A 25,334-nucleotide genomic window follows, 5' to 3' on the forward strand; every position below is an offset into this window, starting at 1 on the left:
AGGCTGTTTTCCTCTTGCCTGCTGCTGGAGGTAAGCTCACATCAAAGTGCATGGTCAATGTTTGCTTTCCTGGTGTAATACTGGGGATATGGAGGCCATGGGGAAACCAAAGGAGTCCGTTTACTATTCATCACTTAATTTAAGTTTTGATGGAATGTCCAACTCTGTGTGTCAGCTGTTCGCGTTTTGGAAGTTTAAGACAAGTGGATTTTAACAGCTACGCATTTACTTCTCAAAAATCACAACAAAATACATGACAGGACAAAGACGCTCTATTTAATGTTGAAATACAATAAAAAGTTATGACAGCTTTGGTGGGAAGAGACAGAAAAACCTTGAAGAAGAATTGAAGAATTTTTGCATTTGCGATAACGTCTGCTTTCCCCTTCTTTCAGGTTGCTTCTTTCCCCTGCATTTTGATCTATAGGAGAGTGTAACTGGGCCAAAATGGAGATTAGGGGAAGGAAACTGGCACCAGTCAAGACCTGTAATGGAACCCAATAAATCTCATTCCAATACCACTTGTGCATTATTTCAAAAATGTTTGAGCGATCGGTGGAGCCTGTCTAGAGTCATTCCTATAAGAGTCTGACTTTGTCACAGTGTCAGGTGAACTGTCGCTGTGTATTCCTGGACTCACTGCTTGAAGCATGGTGGGAATCTAGGAGCATGTTCACTGATGTGCCTTTTATTTGTGTTAGCCTACAAGCTCACCTTCAGCCTCCTCTTCTTAGCACTATGGTGGATTTTACAACACGGCTCTCAAGACCCTTTACATCTCTCCGCCTTAGCCTCGCTCTCTCTCTCTCTCTCTCGCTAGCGCTCCTCTTTCATCTCATCCCCCTGTTTCTTGCTCCAGCTACAAAGAGTGCCTTCTGGCTAATAAAATTTGACAAGCATAGCTAACCTTTTTTCTCCACAGGTCAGCCGCTAGCATAGCTCTAATCAAATGTGACGCCCATCACAGCACACACCTGCCATTGAAGGCCTAATGAAAATGTCCGACAGTAAATTAGGGAGACAGCGCTGGGAGTCCACTGTTGAGGGCCTTGACAGGAGGAGGGGGGGGGGGGGGGGCACTGCCATGCCTCAGTTGGCAAAACTATGCACACACACACACACACAGAGTCCATGCATGGAGGAAGAGGCATACACACATGCTCCCACATACGCCTGTATATGGTTATGTTAGCATAAAGGATATTGCAGACACACACACAAACTCACACATACACACACATTTATCTTGGGCAGGTTTCTATAAAACATCCATAAAACTCAACAATGCAAAAGTTCTAAGAACAAGGATATGTTGTTCCCTTGAAAACAATAAAAAAGTAAGGTGCTACAGTTATGAAAGAGTGCTTTGTGTGAACATATGAATATGGAGAAGTGAAAGTGGACCTGGAGACATTCAAACACACACATGCACACATGCACACACACACACACACACACTTATGGCAAGTCAACTCAAACCAGTGATTTTTGTTCACCGGTATAAAACTGGACCACATTGGACCACACACAGCATTGTTGCTAGGTTACACTGGGCTTCCTTGCAGAAATATTGTACGTGGGTGGCTGCATGTGTGTGTAGATCTGACCGTGTGTGTGTGTGTGTGTGTGTGTGTGTCTTTATGTTTGAATGAAAGGCATGAGGATTCCAATCTCACGGGTGCAAGTGTGTATTTTAACAGATGTACCGACCAGGTTTGTGAATGAGCGCCCTCGCCCAAGCCGTGGGTGGGGAAAGTGAGCGGAAATAGCGGGAGGGAGTGTGTGTGTGTGTGTGTGTGTGTGCGTGTGTGTGACCTTGACGTGGAGGCATGATGTGGATGGGTGTGACCTCGGAAAAAAACACATCCAAAGTCATCCAACCTTGCCAGCTGTATTTAAACCTACAACTAACATGATGTGACCAAACAGCATGAACCCAGGCTCATTTAACTTAACCCACTTTAAATCAGAAAAGTTTGAATATAACACACTTATTTCATTCGATACTTAATAATTCAAACAAAATACCATACCATTTCAAAGCTCTGTATGCAAAGATTAATAAACAAAGAAAAACAAACTTTCCCTGCTGCAACCATTTTGTTCCATTATTTGAGTCCTGTAAGAGTAGACGCTTCAGTTTCTCAACAACGTAATTAATTATGAGGGAAACCAAACATGTGCAGTTTGACCGCCTTCAAACAACTTTATTAGCCATTTGTTACAGTGCTGGCCGGTCTCTGGAGAGGCCCTTACATAGAGAATCAACAAGCCAAGCGAGGCCTCTCATCCATCATGTTGCCCCGATGCTAAAGACTATTCGATATACATTATGAGCAAAACAAGAGAGGAGGGGTGGGCCGGAGGACGGACGAGGGACAAAGAGAGCGAGAAAGTGACAGGGGAAAGAGAGAGAGAGAGAGAGAAGACGGGGAGGGAGAGCGAGAGAGAGAGAGAGGGAGAGACAACAGCCTGGTAATGAAGTATCCGCCACTAGTGGATGAGAGCTAAAGTGGTCTAACAGATCTGTCAGGCTGCTAGACTGTGGCTAATTATCCCTCCTCCTCTTTTGTCTGCATCCTCTCCTCTGTCACTTCTTCCCCACTCTCTCTCTCTCTCTCTCTCTCTCTCTCTCTCAAACGCAGCCTGGCTTTCTAACACAAAGCTCTCGCCGTTCCATCTCTCTCCATTTTGGCTCCGGCGGGTCCGTCCTCTTTTCCCTCCCTGTCCCCGTCTCTTCTCCTGCTTTCTCTTCTCTCTCTCTCTCTCTTTCTCCGTCTGTCACTTCTTTCTATTCCCATCTGTCTTCCTTCCTTGTCCAACCCATCTCTCTCTCTCTCTCTCTCCATTCCTCTCTCTTTCTGGATGAGATTGGGTGTCTAGGGCTTACTTTTTGATTTGCAAGTCAATAGTAATTTCTCTCAGAGTTTAGTTTTAGTTTAGGGAAGTTTTATTGCCGCCTGTATTATTTCATACGGAAACAATAAATTTGCATTCGAATCCTCTCTAGATTTTCTCTTGTTCTCTCTTACATATAGAAGTAGCTGGATAATAAACTCTAACAAAAAACGAAAAAAAAAGTTTCAAAACTTAAGCAATAAAATATATAACGAGTGATAGCATTTACAACACATTCACTTTCACAAGCGTTAAATGAATCATGCATGGCATTAGTGTGCGTGTGCGTGTGTGTGTGTGTGTGTGTGTATGTGTGTGTTTGCACATATGAGGGTGTTACTGTAGTGTGGCATGTGTTCATGTTTAATGCATGGCTATTTTGGAGTTTTGGGCTTGGTACCATGAATGTTAATGTGTGCTAATATTCTCCCACTCTTGTCATGGTCCATAACCTCATCTGTGCATACGTATACACACACACACACACACACACACACACCTAGCTTTGTGCATCCGCCTACACACGGCACTCAGACCCTCCTGTACAGACGCACAGATGCACACTTGCATAAACACACATAATAAACACACACGCATTTGTATTACTATACTTGTGAGGACAATCATTGTCTATTGTCATTCCCTAACCATCACCACTACATGGTTACCATTAACTCTTACCTAACCTAATCCTAATTCTAATTCTAACCTTAACCCTAAACCCAAGTCCTAACCCTAAACTAACCCTTAAAGAAGTGAGAACCAGCAAAACTGCCTCACTTGGAAGGATTTCCCTCATCTCTCTATCCTGGTGACGACATTTGGCCCTCATAAGTACAGAAACACAAGAACACACACTCTCTCTCACCTGTCTGCCTGGGTTTGGAGCTGGTTCTGGTTCTGGGGGGCGGGAGGGGCTCTGTGCTTGTTGACCTTGGCGTAGAGCCCCTCCAGGTCCTCGGCCGAGGCGTGGCGAGGGTCGGACCCCCCCGCGGGCGCCCCGGGGGAGGGGGTGCGGCTGAGGTGCGTCTGCGGGGAGGGCGGCGGGCGGAAGGTGTTGATGCGGGCGTAGTTGGGGTCGCTGTCGTCGTCCTCCACGTCGAGCAGGGAGGCCGGCTCCGGGGTGAGGCGGCTGGAGTGGACCTCGGCGTAGCGCGGGTCTGACCTGTCGGCGCGGGAGGGGAGGGGGGAGGTGGTTGGTGTGGAACTAGAGCAGACAGTTGGGGCACACACACACACACACACGGGAGCACACATGCATGCTTCATTTTGGAACGAGCCGCTCTCCAGTCTCACACCCGTGAGTCTTATTCCTGCTGGCATGATAGACAGCTATGCTACCAATTCAGCTGAGCAGTTGTTTTCACCGGCTTGTTGTACCAGGTGGGTGGGGTTTACTGCATCAGGACAATTCAGATCGTGTCAGATCAGCTGTCACTCACAGGAAAGTGCTACACTGACTTTCCAATGCTTTCGTGTGATTGCCTAAATCTGCTGAAACCCCACCCATCTGGCACTCCGAGCAGGGAAAAACAAACACAGATACTTTTGAACCCAAGTCTGACTCGTACCCGACTCTGTTGTCGGGGATCTTGTCCAGCTCCTCTTCGCTCAGGGCCTCCAGTTTGTTTTTGGACGCCTTGGCCGCCTCTTTGCTCTTGTCTTCTTTCTTCTTACCAAACCTAGGCAAGACACACACACACACACACACACACACACAAGAAGAAGGGAGACAGATGCGACAAGGTAAGGTCAGATTAAGATATCCAGGATGATTGAGTGGATCAGTGCTACTGTCTTTGGAAACCTGATCATGCACTGGGACTGTAAGAGTTGATGACACGCTGTCACACTTTTCCCTGCACTTTCCTGTGGATCTTCACCTCCTTAAAAAAAATTACTGACACCTGATAGATAATACTGAAGGCTGGCAAGCTGCCAGATGTCCTTTTATTTTCCCAAAGGAAAGTGACAGTAAATTTTTATAAAGCATAATTGGCTCTGGTTGGGGAAATTTATGATGAAACAACAGACTTCACTCAGCAACGCCGCTCACTTGAGCTGATGGAAGGGGAAGGTTTGATTTGCCGCACAGCATCTCCAACTCACACAACATGCTAACACCACACACACACGCACACACACACACTCCACCTTGCGTCAGATTTCCAAGTGCTGAGAATGCATCAGGTATGCGCACACACACACAAACACACACAGCCAGATATACACACACTAACTCCAATGTGTTCATTAGTGGATCTGCCTGGAAAAAGTACTGCTTAATGATAGTTATAGTTTCAGAGGGGTATAATGTCACAGCAGGCATTGACAAGCGAGAGTGTGCGAGTGTGTGTGTGAGCGTGTGTGTGCTTGTGTGTGTGTGTGTGGGCGCATGAGAGGAGTGCTGCTGTCACACAGCGTATGGAGCACGAATATTTTAACATTTTGTCCAACAAAATAGCTGTTTCACCACAGTATGCCTTGTTTTTATTATCAACTGCACGGTTACCATCATCATCGTTATCATTGTAGAGAGAAGAGCTTATTTTCTGGATCATTTTATAGGCAAGATATACTTGTCACTTCGATTTTAGCCATAATGAAGCTTTTACACTTTGAAGAAATTAACCAAGGCTTTTCCTCTGAATATTTCATCAAATATTCTTCTATCTCTCCTCTCCTTCGCTTGTCTTCCTCATCATCTGCCCCCCCATCATCCTCCTCTCTCTCTCATCCTCTCGTCTCTCACTATATCGCCTCCTCTCTCTCGCCATCTCACCCGTCAACTCTTTTTTTTTTTGTTTCCGCTCACCCTCTCCTCTCCTCGGAGCCCCTGCTGAGCCAATCTAATGTCTGTGTTTATCTCATTAACAGCGAGGCACTTCTCATTACTGCTACAGGGGGATACGTGGCCTGAATGGCAACCCGCCGCCCTGGCCAACAGCGCACACAACGTTGCAGCCGGGGTGGAACCTGGACAGGGATGCCAGGTTGGTGCGGCAACATCCTGCAAACCAATTAGTGTTTTCTTGGGAAATCTACCTACTGCGGTTATACCTGTGCATGACCCAAACTGTTAGTGTTGCAGACAGCAGGTCAGAAACTTGCAGGGCATCTTCTGTTCATAACTTACTGTGCAGAATGCATGGATATGTGAATGTATGTGAATGAGTCTCTGTGATGTTTGGATACCCACAACCCCTAGTGTGGCCCTTTAAATATGCAAAACATATGATTTCTTGATAGTAAGAAAAGTATTCTACAGATAGTTCAGTATCTATAGTACACAAATATTATGTCAGTGTCAAAAACCAGCTACCACTTACCTCAGCAATAATCATATCTAATTTAATATTGCCTTAGAGGGAATATCAGCACTACTGATCTTAGTGTCCAACAATAGTCATGTAATTATATTACATAGAAAAATATGATCATCCAAAATCCCAGTATTACCTGGCTGAGCTGGCTGATCTGTTAAATGGTAGATTTCTCTTCTCTTTCCACACACACACACACACACACACACACACACACACACACACACACAGACACAGAGCACCTTAATCAACAATCCTAGGGGGCAGAGGTCCACAGTTGGACCCATCATTATATCTGCATTAATTAGGGAAGCCTCTCTTTTTCTCACTGCATTGTCTAAGAGAGATGGAAGGAGGAAAGGGGGAAGAAGGAGGAATGGGGAGGGGGGCTCCCAATTAGAGACGTGTACCTGCCATGAGGGAGGTGGTTATCCCCCGCTCTCCCATTATCTTATCCCTTCTTCCCGGCCAAATCTCCCATCTTTTCCCATTGCGGTGAGCCAGCTGTTTGTTAATGATGTCTCATTGCTGTCCCTTTTCTCTCACTCTGTCTGTCTATTTCATTTCTGTTTTTTCCCCTACTCGCTCTCTCTTCTTTGTTTCCTCTATTCACTCTGTTTCTTTCTCAGGACAATTTCTCCTCCGTCACTCTTTCATAAATCTGACTGTCAGTTAATTTCCTGTTGTGTCTGAGGCTGTTGCTGGATCACCTCACAAAAAAAAAAGAATATACACACCCCCCCACACACACACGCTTCTCATGTGCAAGCCAACACACGTGAACACACAAACGCACCTAGACACAAATGCACACATATACAATCACAGACACATAGGTAAGCAGACACACACACACCCCCACACCCACACACAAACACACACAGATAAGCAAATGCACACACAGAGACACACATGTCTCCCACATGCATGTAAGAAAACATAGACATGAACATAAGGACACATTAACAGAAATACACACACACACACACACACACAGACACACACACTGGTAACTAAACACACAAATGTACAGTACATAGACAGTTATATGTAACATACGTTAACACAGACACACACACACCAATGCAAAAACCGATATACACAAACACATAAATAGACAATATACATGAAAAGAGGGAACACACACACACACACACACACACAGTAACTCCATAGGGAGCTGCAAACAGTCTCTTGGAGTAGGACATCTCATTAACTTAGCATTATCTACCTTCACAACCACTCCATCAAACTCTCATTAGGGGAAAGCAGGGGGGTCTTGGTGAGTCCGCCTGCTCTGGTGTCCCATTTAATACGCTCCCTACTGTCACTGGAGCTAGTGGGAACCATTATTAGTGCGTCACTGTCATCATTAGCCTGCCGCCTCCGCCGTCGCCCCAGCGTCACCTCGGTGGGCCTGAAAGCCTGGGAGGAGACGCCATTGGGCTGTTCCCTTTGCAATGAATGCTGGGTAAGCGAGTTTCTGTGTCCTGTCTGTCGGTATTGACTGTGTAAGAATAGTCACTACCTGGAGTTCATTACTCAATATACCATCAATGAGGACCATTTCATCCTCAAAATTGTTACCGATTTGTAAGAAAAGGTTTTAGGTTGGTTTACAAATGTTCTGTAATCATTATTTTTCATTCATTTTTCTTTATAGCCGCCATTATTCAGATGGTGGATCTACTTTTAGAGGGAAACTCAGTGGAGGGAAACTCGGTTATTGCAGTGATTAAATTGACACCAACACTGTTGTCATGGAAGCCAGAACTGCTTTTAACACAAAGTGATTTGAAATTGCCACGGGCGGTTGTTGATAGTCGCATTTACATTTTTGTTTTGTATTTTTACTGCTCTTTATTGAGTGGCATTGAACACACATTTAATATTCCAGCTCGCATAATGAATGAGATGTACACAAAATAGATAGATGAGGAAAAGGGGAACAAAAAGAGCAAAGGAAATAAAGTTTGGGTGAAAAAATGAATTACAGTGTCCTCTTTAGTTCTTTTTTTTTAGATACAAAGAGACAAAATTTAGAGACTGTAAGATAACAATATTTCATTTTCACCAGAGAGCCAATGACCTCTCCCCTTCTTCCTCCTCCTAGCTAACCGAACCTCCTGCGAAAAAGCAAAGTCATCCACCACAGAATGACTAGAGCACTTTACAAAACTGAAAAAAAAAAAGGAGATCCCAAATGGCCACCAGCCGCACAGGAGGTCCACTGCAAAGCAGTCGGCTGGCTGGAAACTGGACTGACTGTAATTACTACAGCTACTGTCACTGGCTTCTCCTCATTCTCATTACAGCATGAGAGGGAGAGAGAGACGGTGTGTGTGTGTGTGTGTGTGTGTGTGTGTGTGTGTGTGTGTGTGCGCGCGCTCATTTAGCCTTGCTCTAATGAGGCTCTATAAGTAACATTGAGATCACAGCTAGCCAGTATGGTGATGTCACTAACCTGATCTGGACAATTAGCCCTCCGGGGAAAGGGAGAGAGAGGGAGAGAGACTGAGAGAGGGAGAGAGACTGAGAAAGAGAGAGAGAGAGAGAGAGAGAGAGAGAGAGAGAGAGAGAGATGCTCACTCTATTACACAAACTAAGCTTCTACTATTATCCATATTTGTCTAATCAAACTGTGTCAGACTGGTGCAGCCTCGGTCCAATCTAAACATCTCGTCTCTCAGCAGACTAAACAGCGTCTCCGCGGCCTTCTCTCCATAAATCTTTCAAGAAATCCTCTCTCCACCCGTCGACTACCGGTCTCAGCATAAGAAGCGCTTTGTTTTCTGCAAGTGTGACAACAACTCTCTCCCTCTGTGTAGTGCGAGTTGAGTGTGTGTGTGTGTGTGTGTAGTCTTAATAAGCTTCCCTATCTGGTGCAGTAGGGAGTCAGTGGGTGGTTGGTTAGCGCCAGGCCTAACGAGGAAAGTGAGAAGACTCTGGCAGTGTGTGTGTGTGTGTGTGTGTGTGTTGCACGGTGGTGGAGGAAGCCATGTTTTCAGAATAGGGACACGGATTTAATTGACGTGTGTGTGTGTTTATGAGGACAGAATGCAGACATACACATGTGTGCTCAGACACTCACATCTACACACTCACCCACGCTCTCTCTCTGTCACACACACACACACACACACACACACACACACCAACCCTGTCACCCACACAATAACAGGTAAACAAACAGACACATTCAACACACACAAACATGCATGTTGTCCCATCGACAGTCATTATTTAACTCATACCAGAGTTATAGTTAGAGTTATAGAAAAATCTTAAAATGTCTTAAATTATCTAAATTTAAGGCCTTAAAATACAGTTCAATCACGCATATTAAGTCTTAAATTCATTTTTAGTCTTAGTCAATGTTTTTGTTTCTTATTGCATTGTTGTCCTGTTGAGACGTCAAACCAGCCACAAAGACAGGTTTACAGTTTTAATTGATCTTATATTTCATTCTAATTGGTATTAAAAATGCCCTAAAATGTCTTGAATTTTACTTGATGAAACCTGCAGACACCTTGTCATATACTCTATGGCAGGAAGCACACACACAAGTCAAAGCTCTCCACAAATAGCAACACAAAACACAGCAGAGCATGAAGGGCTGATCTCTCCAAAGAAGCCCGCTAAACATCCTATCTGCCTTAGAGAGAGGAGAGGAGAGGAGAGAAGAAGAGAGGAGGGAAGAGAAGAGAAGAGAAGAGAAGAGAAGAGAAGAGAAGAGAAGAGAAGAGAAGAGAAGAGAAGAGAAGAGAGCAAGAGAGGAAAAATAACAAATCAGGGAAAGAAAGTAAGGAAAAGAAAGCGTACAAGAGAGAGAGCTAGAGAGAGTGAGAGAAAGTGAGAGAGCTGGCTAAATATCCCATTTGCCTTAGCGAAGGAACGAGTAAGAGAGAGACAGAAACAGAGAGGGGGAAAGAGAGAAGAGAGTGAGAGAAACAATGAGAGAAAAGAAAAGGAAGTCAGAGAAACAAGCGAGAGAGAGCCAAAGAGAGAGAGGAAAAGAAGAAGAAAGCGAGAGCCGGCTAAATATCCCCCGTCTGCCTCGGAGAATGACCGAGAGGGGGATGAAGAAAGAGAAACAGAACAGAAAGAGAAATGGAGAGAGAGAGAGCGATGACCAGAGAGAGGGGAAGAAAGAGAAAGAGAGAGAAAGGGAGAGAGAGACGGATGGATGAGCCAAAGCTCCCGTGAAAGTACGGCTCGGCTGGGGAGGAATAAGGAGCTTAGGAATATATAGAAGCACCGGCGCTGCGTTCAGAGGCACAGGGAGAACAGTTAATCAGCCAAGCAGAAATGTTATCGCAGTAATTAGATTGCTGTGTATGTATTTGGAGAGGCGCTCGCATATCTCAGCGGAGTTTGCAGTAAAGAGAGAGAGAGACAGAGAGAGAGGGGGAGAGAGGGAAACAAACCGAGGGAGGCAGAGCGAGAGAGAAATGAGAAAGAGAGATTAACACTATAGAGAGATGTGATGTAACACGGTGCCTCCTTCTCCTGTGTTGGCAACGCGGCGCTGCTTCACGGTGAGGCTCGTCGGAAAATATTTCAAGCCCAAAATAGAGGGAATAACGTTCAAGGCAGAAAATAGACGACAAGTGCGCTTTGAAATCGCTGCAGCTTTCCTGCTGGAAATGAGGATCGGGCTTCTGTGTGTGTGTGTGTGGCGCGGTGTGGAAATTATAGCTTTATACACTTGAGAAAACACACACACACACACACACACACTAACACACACAAGCCTCGTCCAACAGGGAGGTCAAGCCAGGCCAGTGGAAGCCCGCTGTGACAGACAGCGGCACCGGCCTCTCCCAGCCTCTCCCTGCGGTAAGTCCCGCCTCCTTTCAATAATGAAAACAGCCAGCCGGCCCGGGCGTTTTCCCACCGGGCATAATTAAATCTATTTATCTGATTTCCTCTCCATATGCCTTGTGCCGCATACCAGCAATTTGGCCCAAATCAGCTTCCATTAATGGCTGATATTAGGAGTTATACAACTAAATAGAAGGAGAGAGTCTGTGAGAGATGAAATCACAGCTAGGAGAGATCCACACCCGATGCTAATGGCAGTAAAAACAGCTCCGCTTAGAGGGTATTAATAATTTAGGGAGGAAGACGGGGATGGTGGATTCGTCCGCTAGTTCTTATTTTGATAACTAATTCTTGAAGCTGTGTAACTCCACCTCACAGCAATATGTGATCAAAACACACAGACCGAGAGAGAGAGAGGGAGAGAGAGAGAGATGGAGGGAGTAAGTGAGCTCCATAAGTATTTTTGACAGGAACACACTTTCCTCGACTTTCATACCCTTACTATTTAGAATGTGAAACAACACAACGTTATTGAGATTAAAGCAGATTGTCAGTTTCAGTTTGTTCAATTCTCAGCCGTATCAGACGCACAGTTTAAAACTACAACTCGTTTTAGAGAGGGTGCCCTCATTTCAGGGTGCATATTCAATAAAGTAGTCATTTTTAGATTATAGTCAAGAATGGTGTCAGTAGCATGGAGCCAATACAAACTACAAAGCGTATCTGGAGAGAGATACCAATGTCTCTAGCCTCAATAGGCCAAAATGCAATGCAGCCACCAGACATGTTGCGTTTTGAGTAAGAGACCCACAACTGAATGGAACAAGTTAACGCCCGTTCTCTCGGCATTCTGGGAAACGTAGGAAATCGCTAAGTGAAGTAGAAGTAGACAAGGGCAGGTTGAAGGAAAGAGGGTACAACAAATAACAACAAAGTAAATTACAACACTTTATCACAAAATAACTCCTGGAATGCAGTGGTCATCACAGATTGATGATATCTAACAGTGTAAGAGTATCTGAGGGTGGATTTCTCCCTAAAGTAATCTATCACCTCTATGAGCAACCAGCAGGAAGTGTAACAACACTGGCAGAGCTTGTCTACTCCTATAGACTCTGGCACAAGCTCCGCCCCTCCCGTCCCCTTGAGTTATGGTGGCCTGTAATTGACACAAACAATAAAGTCACACTTTCACAATAGAGATACCTAATTCTAGCTAATTACAGAAGAGTTCCAACAAAATTATCTAGTGAAGAGGTAATATATCACCATGCAAATGCTGTAATTATAATACAGCTTTGTCATTTGCTTTTTTGGCTTGAGAACGAGGCTTTTTAGCTTTTCGTAGCTGAAATGAACTGCTGGTTGCTTGCTCATTTTACCATCTTCAATCATTTAGCAGGGGAAAATGCGTGACAAGTGGGTGGGGTGGGGGAGGGGTTAGGAGGGTCTTGAAATTGCAATGAGTGGGGAGATTTTGTTCAAAATCAGTTGAGTACAGACTGGAAAGTGACTTTTGTAAGCCAGACATCCCAGCACCTGGTGAAGTATGAAGTAATCGCTGAGTCACTGGTATTGATCAATGACCCTGTCAAACCCCTGCAGATATATTATGTCATTTTAGGCTACGGGGCAATATAAACCTTACCTATTTCCCCTTTAAATGACTAATATGTAATATGTAGAGGAGACAAGATGGAGACAGACAGACAGATATTAACACAGCAGGTTGTTCTCAGGAGAGTCTAACAGCAGAGAGCTGATATGGAAAGCTTGTCTTAATCAACGCCTGGCCAGTCCCCAGAGTAATGATACTTGAATCAGACCAGAGAGAGAGAGAGAGAGATGGAGGGAAGGAGGAGAGGGGGGAGGGATGGAGGAAGAGGAGGGGGGGGGGGGGGAGCAGGGGAAGCAAGGAGGGAGGGAGGAAGAGAAGGAAAGAAGGCAGAGGGGAAGAAGGAAGGAAGGAAAGAGGAGAGACACAGAGGGAAGAAGGAAGGGCCGGAGGAAGAGACGGATAGAGAGAGGGAGGAGGAGAGGACAGAGGGAGTGAGAAGGAGAGAGGAAGAAAGCGAGAAAAGATTGAGAGAAAGAGAGGGAGAGAGGGGGATGGACAGAGGGAAGGTGGGGCTGAATGGAGGATAAGACGGAAGGAGGGAAGGCAAAAGGATGAAGGGAAAGAAAGGGAGGAAGAAAGGGAGAGAGGGCAGGGAGAGAAGAGACAGAGGGAAGGAGGAAGGGCCGGAGGAAGAGAAGGATAGGAGGGAGGAGGAGAGGATGGAGGGAGATAGAAAGAGAGGAAGGGGTGAAGAGGAGGAGGAGGGAGAGAGGAGTGAGGGAGAGATGGAGGGAGGGAAGGAAAAGGGGAGGAAGGGGGGAAAAGATTGAGAGGAAAAAAGAGGGAGAGAGGGGGAGGGACAGGGGGAAGGTGGGGCTGAATGGAGGATAAGAGGGAAGGAGGGAAGGCAAAAGGATGAAGGGGAAGAAAGGGAGGAAGAAAGGGAGAGAGGGAGGGAAGAAAGAAAGATAAAGGGCGAGGAAAAGAAGGAAAAGAGGGGAGGAAAGGAAATAGGGAAAGGAGAGGAAGACAGGAGAAAGAGAGGGGAGAGAACAAAGGAGAGAGGGAAGGAAAGACAAGGAGGGAGGAAGGAGAATGTGTGAGAGAAAGAATGAATGGGGAAGAGAGGCTTTCTGACAGCCAGAGAGTGCGAGCAGCTAGAGTGCCGTGTCGTCCGGGGGCCGCCTAGTGAAATATGGGCTTCCCTTTAATTGTTTGCATTCTGGTATGTGGCATATTTTAGCGATTCCACACAAAATCCGTCGCCCCGGGCAATTTGTCTTGTCTTCCCTCTTCCTTTCCTACTTTTGTCAGGGAAGCCATTAATATTTAACGAGACCACTGGGCTACGCGCTTTATTCTCACACTCTGCTATTGTGGAAGGTGGTATGTGTGTGTGTGTGTGTGTGTGTGTATACATACAGTACATAAAATCTATACACACATAAAAATCAGTAATTGGGTGGCAGTGAGGGCGATTCCTCTGCTGTCGGTCCGATACATCACTGCTTTTAACAGAGTGGTTATAGACAATCTATGTGCTGTAAATAATATATACAGTGCAGAGTGAAGACATCAGGGCAGCGGCATCGGAGCGCGCACACACACACACACACACACACACGCCTAGACAGTACACATACAGTCATACAAATGCAGACAGACACACACAACCAGAGAGAAATTGCTTGGTTAGACCGCTGATAAAGCCTAACTGCAAAGTGTACAGCTCAAATTGACTCTCTCCAGCCACGGCTTCACCCAAATTCTCATTTTGTGTTTTTTCTTTTCTTTTTTCTCAGTGCATATTAATGCACGGTGAATTATATGCATATTAATTCATATTGGATGGCTCGAATTCCAGCGAGATCTGACGTCCTGACATCAGTGACGTATCAGAAAGCAGCAAAATATCAGTTATATTGTTAATTGTGTCCATGCCTAATAATCTAGTGTGAGCATACTTACTGCTGAGAGACAAAACAAACAAAAAACAGTTAAATCTGTTAAATCAGTCATTATGTGCGTGATACAATGCTTTTTCAAAACAGGTTAGGAATTTAAGAGTCTTCTAGTGTGTCCCCAGCCTTACATGTGGTGAAAATGCTAATCCACTCCGGCTCCAGATGAGAGCCAAGCGCAGCCCGGGAAAGGTTAAACTCCTGGCTTCTCTGGCCCTCCACACCTCTGCAGACAAGACACACTTAACCTTCTCCGTCTGGAAGACAGAGGTCTGCCTCTGTGTGTGTGTGTGTTTCAGTGTGAGGGAGACAGAGAGTGAGGGGCAAGGACAGACAAAAGCAGAAAGAGTGCATGTGTGTGTTCTTGCATATGTGTGTCATTAGCGGACCCTTAATGACAGAGGAAGCCCATCCATCACTCTTGGCGTGATGATGACTGGACAGGACATACCCGCCATTGTAGGTGCAATCGCTTCCTGGCGCCCGGTGTTTTGGGTGTATGTGAGTGTGTGTGTGTGTGTGTGTGTGTGTGCGCGCATGCCGACGTATGCAAGATCAAATGCTAATTGGTCGCGACTATTTCCTGTGGCCACATGGGTTCCTTTAATTGGCCGGTGAGTGATGGGCAGTCGGCCGCTGAAATGCCGCGGAGCTGTCTGGCCGATAGGATTCGTCTGATCTTCAAACCGTCCATCCCTCAGGGTCAATTCAAATGTCATAACTCGATAGGGATTGATGGATCGTGAAACTGATCAACACAAATGGATGTCTCAGCTCGCCGTCTCATTTGATAATTACCTTATGGTCAATAATTCACTGCACAAATGTGCGTATCGTGTTCCCCGGCCGGATGAGTCACCGTCGTTACCGGTAGAAATAAAAAGTTTCATTTCAAAATGAGATCGCCGCCATTTGAAAAATGTGACACCTACTCTGGTAAAATGATTGCTGGCATGAAAGTAAAACTCAGCAGTGAACATTATTCAAGTTAGTAGCTTTCTGAAGACCGCTTCACACATAATAGTAGAAACTGGGAGGGTGTAATCATCTGTGCTTTTGAAATACTGAGTAATGAACAACAGGCAACAGTATTTCTTTCAAAATGGATATATAGAGTGTTTTGGAATTATTCAAATATGAGTGGGGAGTCAAGGAAGATAACCTGGGTGGCAGAAGACAAGGGAGCTTATAACTTTTGAGAAGGGACCTGGATCGAAAACCTTGGAGGAATACGGTAAACAAGCCATTTTGCTGATAAGCCCACAGACAAGGTAATTAAATCTTAACTGCTGTGGTGGAGCTACTTCACAGTCAAACAGCTGAAGACTAAGAGTATGTATGTAACCCTCCCTCCCCTCCCCTCCCCTCCCCTCCCTCCCCTCCCCGCTGTAGGCCGGTGCTGTAAATAAGAGAGCGCTCTGAGCCAACTGGTCCGGTTGGAAAAGAGGAAGGGAGGCAGGTGGAGCCGAGGCATGAAAGACATAAAAACATAAAAGCCTTTCGTGTGAGAAGAGAAGGGGGAATTTCAAGGGGAATGGGTGAGAGATGCGGAGAGAGAGAGGGACAGAGGGAAAGAGAGAGAGAGGGGCAGGAGGGAGAGGGAGAGGCGGAGGCTTGTTGTGACGGCCCCTTTATCAGCTGATATATATGCATGAGGATTTCCTCATCATCTCCACTGTCAATTCCCCGTCCCTCTGATATTTGACTGACAGCTCACATCAACACCAATAAACCCGCACATCATTTCAGGAAAGCTGCCCAACGCGCTGGATGGAGGGTAGAAAGAGGGAAAAAAAAGTTAATTTGTTTTTCCGGAGGCTGCCGTCGGTGATAGCGCCCGTGTCTGTTTGCCTCCCTGGCAAAGTTGTAAATTAGAATTGCGCCTCGCTAGCAAGTACAGGAGGCTGCCCCTGCTTTGCGAAAGCTCATTTGTGACGACGCTGAAAATACTTGGCAGGTTTTTATATTTAGGGCGGTGGCGGTCTCGCAGGGAGCAAATTGTGCACAAATTTGAATTATGAAAAGAAAAAAAAAAGAGAAAAGAAATAGCTGTCATTTTAAGACTGCTTTTCCCTAAGAAGGGCAAATCGCTGCTCGCTGTTAACAGCATTCCAGTGTTATGGTACATTTTTGGGTTGAGGGGTGTGGTGGGAAAAACCTGTATTAGGACTTGTCAAGGCAGACAGGCTGGAGAGCCGTAATGGCTTCAAATAACTATGACTGACTGCAGGAAAATGTCTTGCAGCAGAGAGGAAATGTACAAACACAAAGCCTCACACACACCATGTGCACCGAAGATATAGATAAAGAAAAACATGCACACACAGACCCATACGTATGCCTACGAACACACACACACACACACAAACTAATGGCCAATTCCATGTTCCTCTAATGGAAGGTTATAACCAATAGCAGTAAAAGTGCAGCAGAAAAACTTAGATTGACCCTTAGCGTTAGGATTTGCATGATTGCCGAGTCCATTTCTTTAATTGAGGCCAATCTCTGGACAACATGTGGTTTTAAATGCAAACGTGGATGTATGCATCCTGCTGAAGGACTTTACATTCCCAGGGTGTACACATCTGTGCACGCATTTAGGGCAGCGCTGATTAGTAAGCCGAGGCTGTGTGTTCCACACTTGTCAAGTGTTTAAAGGAAAATGATTTGTGGTTTGGAATACATTATTTACAGGGATATAAAGGGGAATAGAGATGAATGGGGAGAGATAATGCTTATCCACAAGAGATATAGGTTTATGCTGTGTGCAAAATGTATGGCCTTATACATATTTTACTCAAGGGAAGACTAACATTGATAAATACTCCAGTTTTAAGACTCCACTCCAGCTCCTTTCACGGCCCTTGAATGCCAGGCAAGATGGTGGATCAAAGCAATCCACCTGCAGTGCATTAACCGACGGTAGGATTAGGTAACGCACCTCCAATTTACCCCCATCACAGCTTAGAGTCAATGCTGAGACACCCACACAAACATGTCACAGGGATTTTGGTATGCCTACCAACACTGCTGACAACCAGGGGCCCGTTCTAATAGTCTAAATGTATCCTTCCTTCCTTCCTTCCCGTTGGTGGAGTTATTGCTAGTCTGATGTGATTAAAGTCACAATCCGTGACATTTTCATATAAATAGACGTCCGTTTTGTTACTCTCTATTTCAGACTGGTATCACGCAATAGTGATTCAACCTATACACAGACCATGAAAGCTTTTACATTTGCTGTTCTGAACACCTGGTGTCTGGTAAGTCTTTCCCGGGAAAAACGCTCTGTCACACAGGAAGTGATGCGTTTTATGTTTACTGCTTTACTGCAGTAGCAATCATGATTTGTTTGGAATAAACAGAAGAAGAACTGGGTAGTTGGCATGAGCAGTGAGAGCCACCATGGCTGAACAGACAAAGAAAAGAGAAACTCAAACTACATCAACAGAAGGAAAAAGACGTCACAGTACTGGACTGTTTGATTGACAGGTGATCTCTGGGACGTGCAGTGCAGAATGAGCGCTTAGCAACAAAGATGGAGACAAAATAAGGAAACAGATTACCACCTTAATTGTGAGAGATGGACTGTGTACGATTCAGCAGTGGACAGGAGAGCTCACTTTGTCTAACCTAGCACCGTTAAATAAGTAGTTTGTTCAAGGAGGCTGAATAGAGAAAGAAGCGAAGGAAAGACAGAGGAAGGAAGGAAAGAAAGGAGGAGGAAGGAGGACTCATCATGAAACGAACGAAGGGAAAGGGAGGAAGGGCTAAAGGAAAGGGAATGTGGAGGCGGAGTACACGAGGACAGCGGTAATCCATCTGAAATCATCTTGCAGCGGGCCCCTCCAGTGTGACAACAAGGCTTTGGTGCTGTAGAGTGCGGCCCACCAGTGACTACCTCTCAACCCCGCGCATCCTGCTGCTCCGCGATAGGATAAGAGCGGAACGGACGGCGCTAATTGGCTTGCTTCCCTGTCGGATTTCCCAGCGCTGCGTACGGAGGGGGGGGGGGGGGGGGGTGATATATCATGTCGGAGGCGGATTTGTAAACAGCGGATCAAGACGCCGGCTTTCATGTCCCCCAAATTGGCGGAGGGACGGTGGCGTGCTGCCGCGGCGGGACGCCTGCTGACGGCGACAGCTCAACATTGATCCTGACTGACTGAGTGACTGACTGACTGGACGGAGGGACGGAGGGACGGAGGGATGGAGGGCATGTAGGCGCTCAGCGGTGCCGGCGGAGCGCTTGAGCGATGACACACACATGGATTGGTGACACACACAGATGGACTCATACACACGCTCAATAAGCAGAATAAACTGCATGTAAAAATACACACAGTAAAGCAGTATAGCTGTTCGACTGCACATCAAATGTCATGAGGAGCGGCATTCACTTGGTGACACAATCCATCCCAGAGTGTAAGTCACAAGCTATATCCTTCAAACCTGACCTCCTGACTTAGTCATGTTGAATCAAAACCATAATAAGTCTAATCCTTACACAAAAACAAGATTGAGTATAAGCTGGAATATAAGCTGTGCACACTAGCACAAGAATTTCTGCCATATCGACTTCCTAAGGGTAAGAAAACTTGCAAAAGCGCCGCATTCCTTTGTGCTACACAGCAGAAGGAATGCGAGCCTTTACTCTCGGATGCAGTGATAATACGGGGCCAAGGTTAAATTGAAATGAAAAAGCGTGACGCAAATACCCTTGTCGGATAAAGACGTGCCAAACCCCTTGACCAGGCTAACCTATTTGTTCAACAAGAACACGCGGATGTGGCAGGGGTGTTGAGAGAAAACGGCGGCGCGGCCCAAGCCACGGCGCTAGTCTTTCTCCGGTCTGTCAGAGCCGAGGACCCCCAGGCTACGTTCCAGGCAAAGACTTCACCGCTGTCTTCTGAATACAGACAAGACAGCAGCCGGCCTCTTTTGAAGACTCACCCACATGGTGGCTGCAATATGCAAATACACACAGAGGTGAACGTCTGAAGGGCATCGCCATTTACCTCGGCCTGTTCGGCAATACGGGAGACATGATGCAAACAGGTCTGTGAGAGCTTAGTGTGGGGAAAATGCAGAGCGGTATGTAAAGCCGTCGGAGAGTGAGCCAGCATCAGAGCCAGACTGACTCTGATTCCTCACATCAAGATGTCATTTCCACACAAAATGTCCATCATTTGCACCTTCACTGACACTTCAATCAACACCGACTCTCACAGAATGAATCACTGACCTAAAATTAAAATACATTGTGTTACTATAAAACCGTGACAATTCTTAAGACATTTGCTTACAAAATAGTTATGTTTTTAGTATTTTTTTTCCCCCCAAAATATAGAGGTGAAACATGTCGCCCCCCTCGGATGATGCAGTCAGCCCTTGGGCCAATAAGCAACAAGATGCATCATCACTCCAACTTTCATCAGACTCAGACCAGCAGTGTCTGAGACGGGACACTTACAGCACTTCGGAATGAAACCCTTCAAATCTAAAACTATCACATATGGACTCTGCAAACACGATGTTCTCGCGGCCAATATGGGAGTTTCAGAGGTCACCTTACACCCAGCTGTTTGCAACGTGTTGCGGCCAAAAACAACAATGTGTTCCTCAAACACTGGCGAGGCTAAGCTAAACATTTACGGCCGCTGAAAGGACAGGGACGACTTCCAACATTTGTTGTGCTAGCTGCTGTTGCGCACACTTTTCATTGTGGAGGCAAATTGAGGTCATATGTTTATAATTTGCCCTTTTCCTAATGCTGCCATTGGAGTAAAATAACATTTGAGAGCTGCAATTAGATTGAGCCGCGCAATATTCCAGCTAATTAAGTCATATTTCAAGTTCAATAACGATCAAGTCGGCCAGATAAAGGCCAGGGAGAGAGAGGCCAGTGTGTGGTGCAACAATCTGGAAGCTTTTCAAAATGTTCATGCTTTTCACAATGAGTTGAAAAAGCGCACTGCTTCTGTGCTTGGCTGAACAATGGATTATTTTTGAGTGTTTCTGGCAATGTCGGTCCATTCAAAAGGTTGAGTGTGCGAATTACAAAGTGTGTGTGTGCACACGTGTGTTCAAACTGTTTATACTGTGTGCCAGCATTCACGTCCGCGTCAAAGGAAACACGGAAACAAGCATGAGTTGAAGGCAACAGTTGTTGTGAATGTAATTACGACTTGTCTGTCTGAATCTTTATCAAAAAACATTCAAATTTCTCTGATCCCAGCACAAATAACTCCGGCCCCTCTACAGTGAGTGCAGGCATGAGAGAGAGAGAGAGAGGGGGAGAGAGTGTAAAAGGGATGGAGGAAGGGGGAGAGACAGAAAGATCACAACTTTAATATATAAACACAGACAAATAAGAAAAAAACAACAGGAAATGATATGCCTGCAGGGTATAGATGCAGAGATTCCCCTCCAAACCTCATATAAACAGACAGAATGTGTCTGTCTCTGCTGTGGGAATAGTAAAATAATGGGAATAACAACTATGTAGGTGTAACAGGAAAGACAGATATACTGTATAGTTAAAGAATATAATCACTAGTGCATTAATGACACCCTATAGGCAGGGATGCAGTGGTAAATAAAGACAGGTAAATTATGACCTCCAGTTTGTGATCAGGAGGCAAATAACAATAGGATTTTCAGAAAAGCACTAATTTATGCTTTTTCCCCCTCAAAAGATCCTCATAACTTACATCAATTTGATACTACTCACTCTGATATTTACTATAAATTGAACTCATCAAGATTTATGTCATACTACAAAGGTAAACTCTTATTCTGCAAATAAAATCGTGGCTAAACTGAGTTTGGGTGGGTTCCTGCAGTGTTCCTGTATGTATCTCCTTGTCTCTCTCTCTGTGCATGTCTGCATGTGTGTGTGTGTGTGTGTGTGTGTGTGTGTCCTTCCTCTTGCCCTTTCCATCCCGGCCCTACTCTCCAGCACCGGGCGAACCGCCGTGTGAAGATCTCTTCCATTATTGCCCTTGACACTGTGGCCGATTGGATTCTTATCTGCCATCTGTGGGCCAACGCTCAGCCTCCGCTATCTCCCCCCACAGCCTAATTGAATCTCAAGTGTTGGAAGTGCGGTGATACACTGACCACACCGTGTCACTGCCAATAGATAAGGATTCCTGTCGGAGGATTGGACCACCACAATCACTGCGGGGACACGTTGATAAAGGGCCGACAAGCGGCTTGGGCCGGGAGTGTGTTGGTGTGACTCGACTTGGATTGAGCGATAATGTGTACCCTCCATTATGGAGAAGGTTGTGTCCATATCCAATAATCCTGCCGCGCTCACTGGGTAATTTGTTGGAACCTAACAAGGGGAAAGTAGGGCAGGTGCACTTTTGTTTTCCCCTCACTTTCTGTAGAAATCTAACCAACTTCTACAGTTTGCAGGAGGGATACATCAGATTTTGTGTTCGCAAAATTGCTCACTTGGCTATAGGTGAGATCCAGTGGTTCTAGAGAGTTAAACAAGCTGCAAAGGATAAAACCAGAACCCAGGTCTGCATTCACAACCACTCAGTGTAGCAGCACTGATCTAGGATCACTGGACAGATAGAGCTCCACTTAGAAATTTGAGCTTGACCCAACCTGAACCTGAAAAATCTGCCCCGAACCAAGCCGGAGAGCTCAAACGGCTTTATGTAAGACCAAAACTAGTTATGATTTTCTTATAATACATTGTAATGAACAGTATCTTTCATTAATGAGTTTCAACCCCAGCCCAAGCTAAACCAGAGTGAATAAATGAGAGACCCAGTCCAACCTGAACCAGATCCATCTGTGCTAATCAGGTCCTGCTGTGTCAAGCATGAAGTGCAGAATTCTACATTTCAACATCAGTTCAATTTGACCTGAAAACCTTAAACCTTTTCACTCGCTTGTTCAGGCCCCAGAATGAGGCCCTACAATAGCCTCATTCATCCAGCTCATGACCATTTGAATGTAGAAAGTCACGATACTGGCATGGCCTTTCCTGAAGTCAGCGTCATCAAGAACAGCAGTAGATTGAACTTCAGCTAGATTGTCCATGACTAATCGCAGTAGTAAGAGTTGCTGGATACATGTAAACACTGGCTAACAGAATCCAGCCCACAAAATTCAGAGTGCAATGAGATTCAGTGAAGCCTGTAAGCTCAAACTCCTCAGAGGAAATCCTTGCCAGTTCCATGAACAGCATTCAAATGTTCAATCAATGACCAAATACAAGTGGAAAAGAGTCATTTCTGTGATACACCATTGATTTTTAGGATTAAAAGACGCTAAGAAGTCCTCCTACCTTAAGAGACCAAATCCCTTCTTCTTGGTCTTCTTCTCCGCGTCCTCAGTGGAATCCTCCGTTTTCTTCTTCCCTTTGCTCTTCTTCTCTTTCTTCTTCCCCTTGGACTTCTTCTTCTTCTTCCCATCGTCCGTGTCCAGGCCCTGGCGGGAGGAGCCGCTGGCGGGCGTGTCGCGACCCGAGCTCTGCTCCGATAGGTCGTCGTCTAAGAGGGGGGAGGGGCCAGCGGGAAGGGACCAAGGTGTAAGGGCAAAGGTCACAGCAGATGCACAGACATAGCCGGATGCAGACTCACTCTCACACACACACACACACACACACACACACACACACACACAGATACAGCTGCACGTGATACAACATTTGTCAGTTCATTCTGTGTGCATATCTCATTTTGCTGTGCAGAGATCTGTGCGAGCGTGTGTGTGTGTGTGTGTGTGCACTATGTTCAGTAGCCTAGTTAGCGTTCCATTAGGCAGCCTCTCTCCCAGTCCAGGGGGCTGGCCAGAGGCAAGTCTCCACACCTGGATGGGCTCTACCGACACAGTCATATCCATTTGCCCACAGCAGATTTTCACCTTCACAAGGCCAGCTCAGGACACAACACAACTGGGTCAGATAGGAGTTGCAAATAATAAGTCTTGGTTCAACATGGGAGTACAAGACAGATGGGGTTTACCGCACCAGCACACTTTTGATAGATTCAGGTAAGCTGTTAATGACAGAAAATAATGTTGACTTTGAAATGCTTCACAGGATTCTAAATAGAGCTTGCAAATTACATTGACTGAGCTCAAAAAAACTGAATGAATGTAATTACAAGGTGATCTGACGAAGATCCCTTGCAGGATTGAAATGATGTTATTTAATTTGGGACATTCATGAGCTTTGTTCAGACTATTCTGAACTGAACTATTTGGGTTCTGCACTGAATACAAGTATGTGCAAATATTTGTTATTCACTTTTAAAAGCTCATCTGTGATTGGCTAAACTTCTCATTGTATTATTCTTTGTGGCAAACTCCATCCTCCCAACACAAAAGTGGCCATTTTGCAAATGCTATTTGAGCCAGGTGTGGTCCATAGATAGCAAGTTAGTTATTAATAAATACAATGGTTGATGGGTCTTTTTTTTTTGTTCATTCCAGATTTGGCCTAAAAACTATAGTCAACACTGTGGATGCACTAAATAATTTCAGCTAACATGGAGAATGCTATTCACTTTTGTGCCTACTGTCCTCAGTAATCACACACACTCAATATCACACATGCACGTATCTGTGAGTTCAGAAGGTAGAGCATTAAAAATGTGCTGCTGTAAGATATAAAGTTCCTCTCCCTAAATTGCTGACTGGATAAAATCATATAGCATTTCATTAAGGTACTTAGGCTAAGCACTGTCCCTTGGCAGGCCCCTGGCTCTTCTTCAGTGCCAGTGTGTTATATAAAGGCGAAGGGATGCGCATTGGCAACGTAGCCACTAATGTAAAATGGATACAATGTCTAGGAAAGAATCCTAAGTTACACCAACAGTGACAGAAAATTCCCTTAAAGCTTCCATTATTTGTTCTGTCTCTTTTGGTTCTATGGTTCATCATTTTACAGGGACATTTCTGGACTTGAACCTTCCTGTCTTCAAAATGTTTCAAACATGTCTTACCGTCTTCAGAGGGTCCTTCGTAGGACTTATCGATGGCGATGCGGAAACTCTGGTTGCACCCCCGGCCACGGACCATGTGCGGCCGCGGGCGGTGGAAGGGCACCGGGGCCTGGCTCCGACTCTGCCTGGCCTCCGACACGGCCGTCTGGAGGCTCTCCAGGGAGCTGGACTTCCACAGGCCCAGGGTCGGGCCCAGGGCTCCCCCGGCCGAAGGCTCTGAGGGACAGACGGAGGAGACGAGAGGGGCGGGGCGGCCCGTGAGTGTGAAGGTGGATGGATGTTAAAGAGAGAAGACAAGAGGGGGGGAAAAGGAAGAACCTAGCTGAGGTGGAAGGAGGGAGTTTAATTCCAAAATGAGATATCCAGCCATTAATAAAATGTGACAGAATGATTTCTAGCGTGAAAGTGAGACGTTACATTGAGCATCACTGAAGCTGTTAGCATTCTTGTGCCCTTTACTTACTAAACAGCAAAATTGTGGAGGATGCAGTCATTTTTATTTATTTAGGGTATCTACAGGTTTCAGAAAGCCAGATTTAAAACTTTTTAATGCTACCTGGAATTGAATTTAGGACCAATTTAACAACCACAATAAAAACACAAAAATCAGTTAAAAAGAGCCTTTTGATCGAACGTGGCTTATGAAAGTGCTGAAACTATAAATGAGCACAAAATACAATTATGTAAATTTTTTTTATTAACCCAGCTGTGTATGAATTTAAGAGTGGACATGCACAGAGATCAAACATAATGAAACCAACTATAAGTGCAAGTAATGTAATGCAACATAAAAGTTACC

General features: G+C 45.4%; 1 protein-coding gene across 1 annotated transcript in view; it reads right to left on the reverse strand.

The window, feature by feature from the left end:
- Positions 1 to 25,334, reverse strand: part of pard3ba (par-3 family cell polarity regulator beta a) — a gene marked incomplete at its 5' end in the record, with an annotated part of 88,838 nt that overhangs the window by 35,817 nt on the left and 27,687 nt on the right. Inside the window, 4 exons of the mRNA XM_071524584.1 lie at positions 3,767 to 4,063; positions 4,470 to 4,580; positions 22,876 to 23,080; positions 24,536 to 24,751. Coding sequence (XP_071380685.1) covers positions 3,767 to 4,063; positions 4,470 to 4,580; positions 22,876 to 23,080; positions 24,536 to 24,751 — 829 coding nt within the window. The remainder of the gene's footprint in view (positions 1 to 3,766; positions 4,064 to 4,469; positions 4,581 to 22,875; positions 23,081 to 24,535; positions 24,752 to 25,334) is intronic.

The sequence above is a fragment of the Centroberyx affinis genome, unplaced genomic scaffold (assembly GCF_046629955.1).
Source record: "Centroberyx affinis isolate AG114_WGS23_722 - 3 ecotype Tasmania unplaced genomic scaffold, CSIRO-AGI_Caff_v1 ptg001205l_1, whole genome shotgun sequence".
Taxonomy (NCBI): domain Eukaryota; kingdom Metazoa; phylum Chordata; class Actinopteri; order Beryciformes; family Berycidae; genus Centroberyx; species Centroberyx affinis.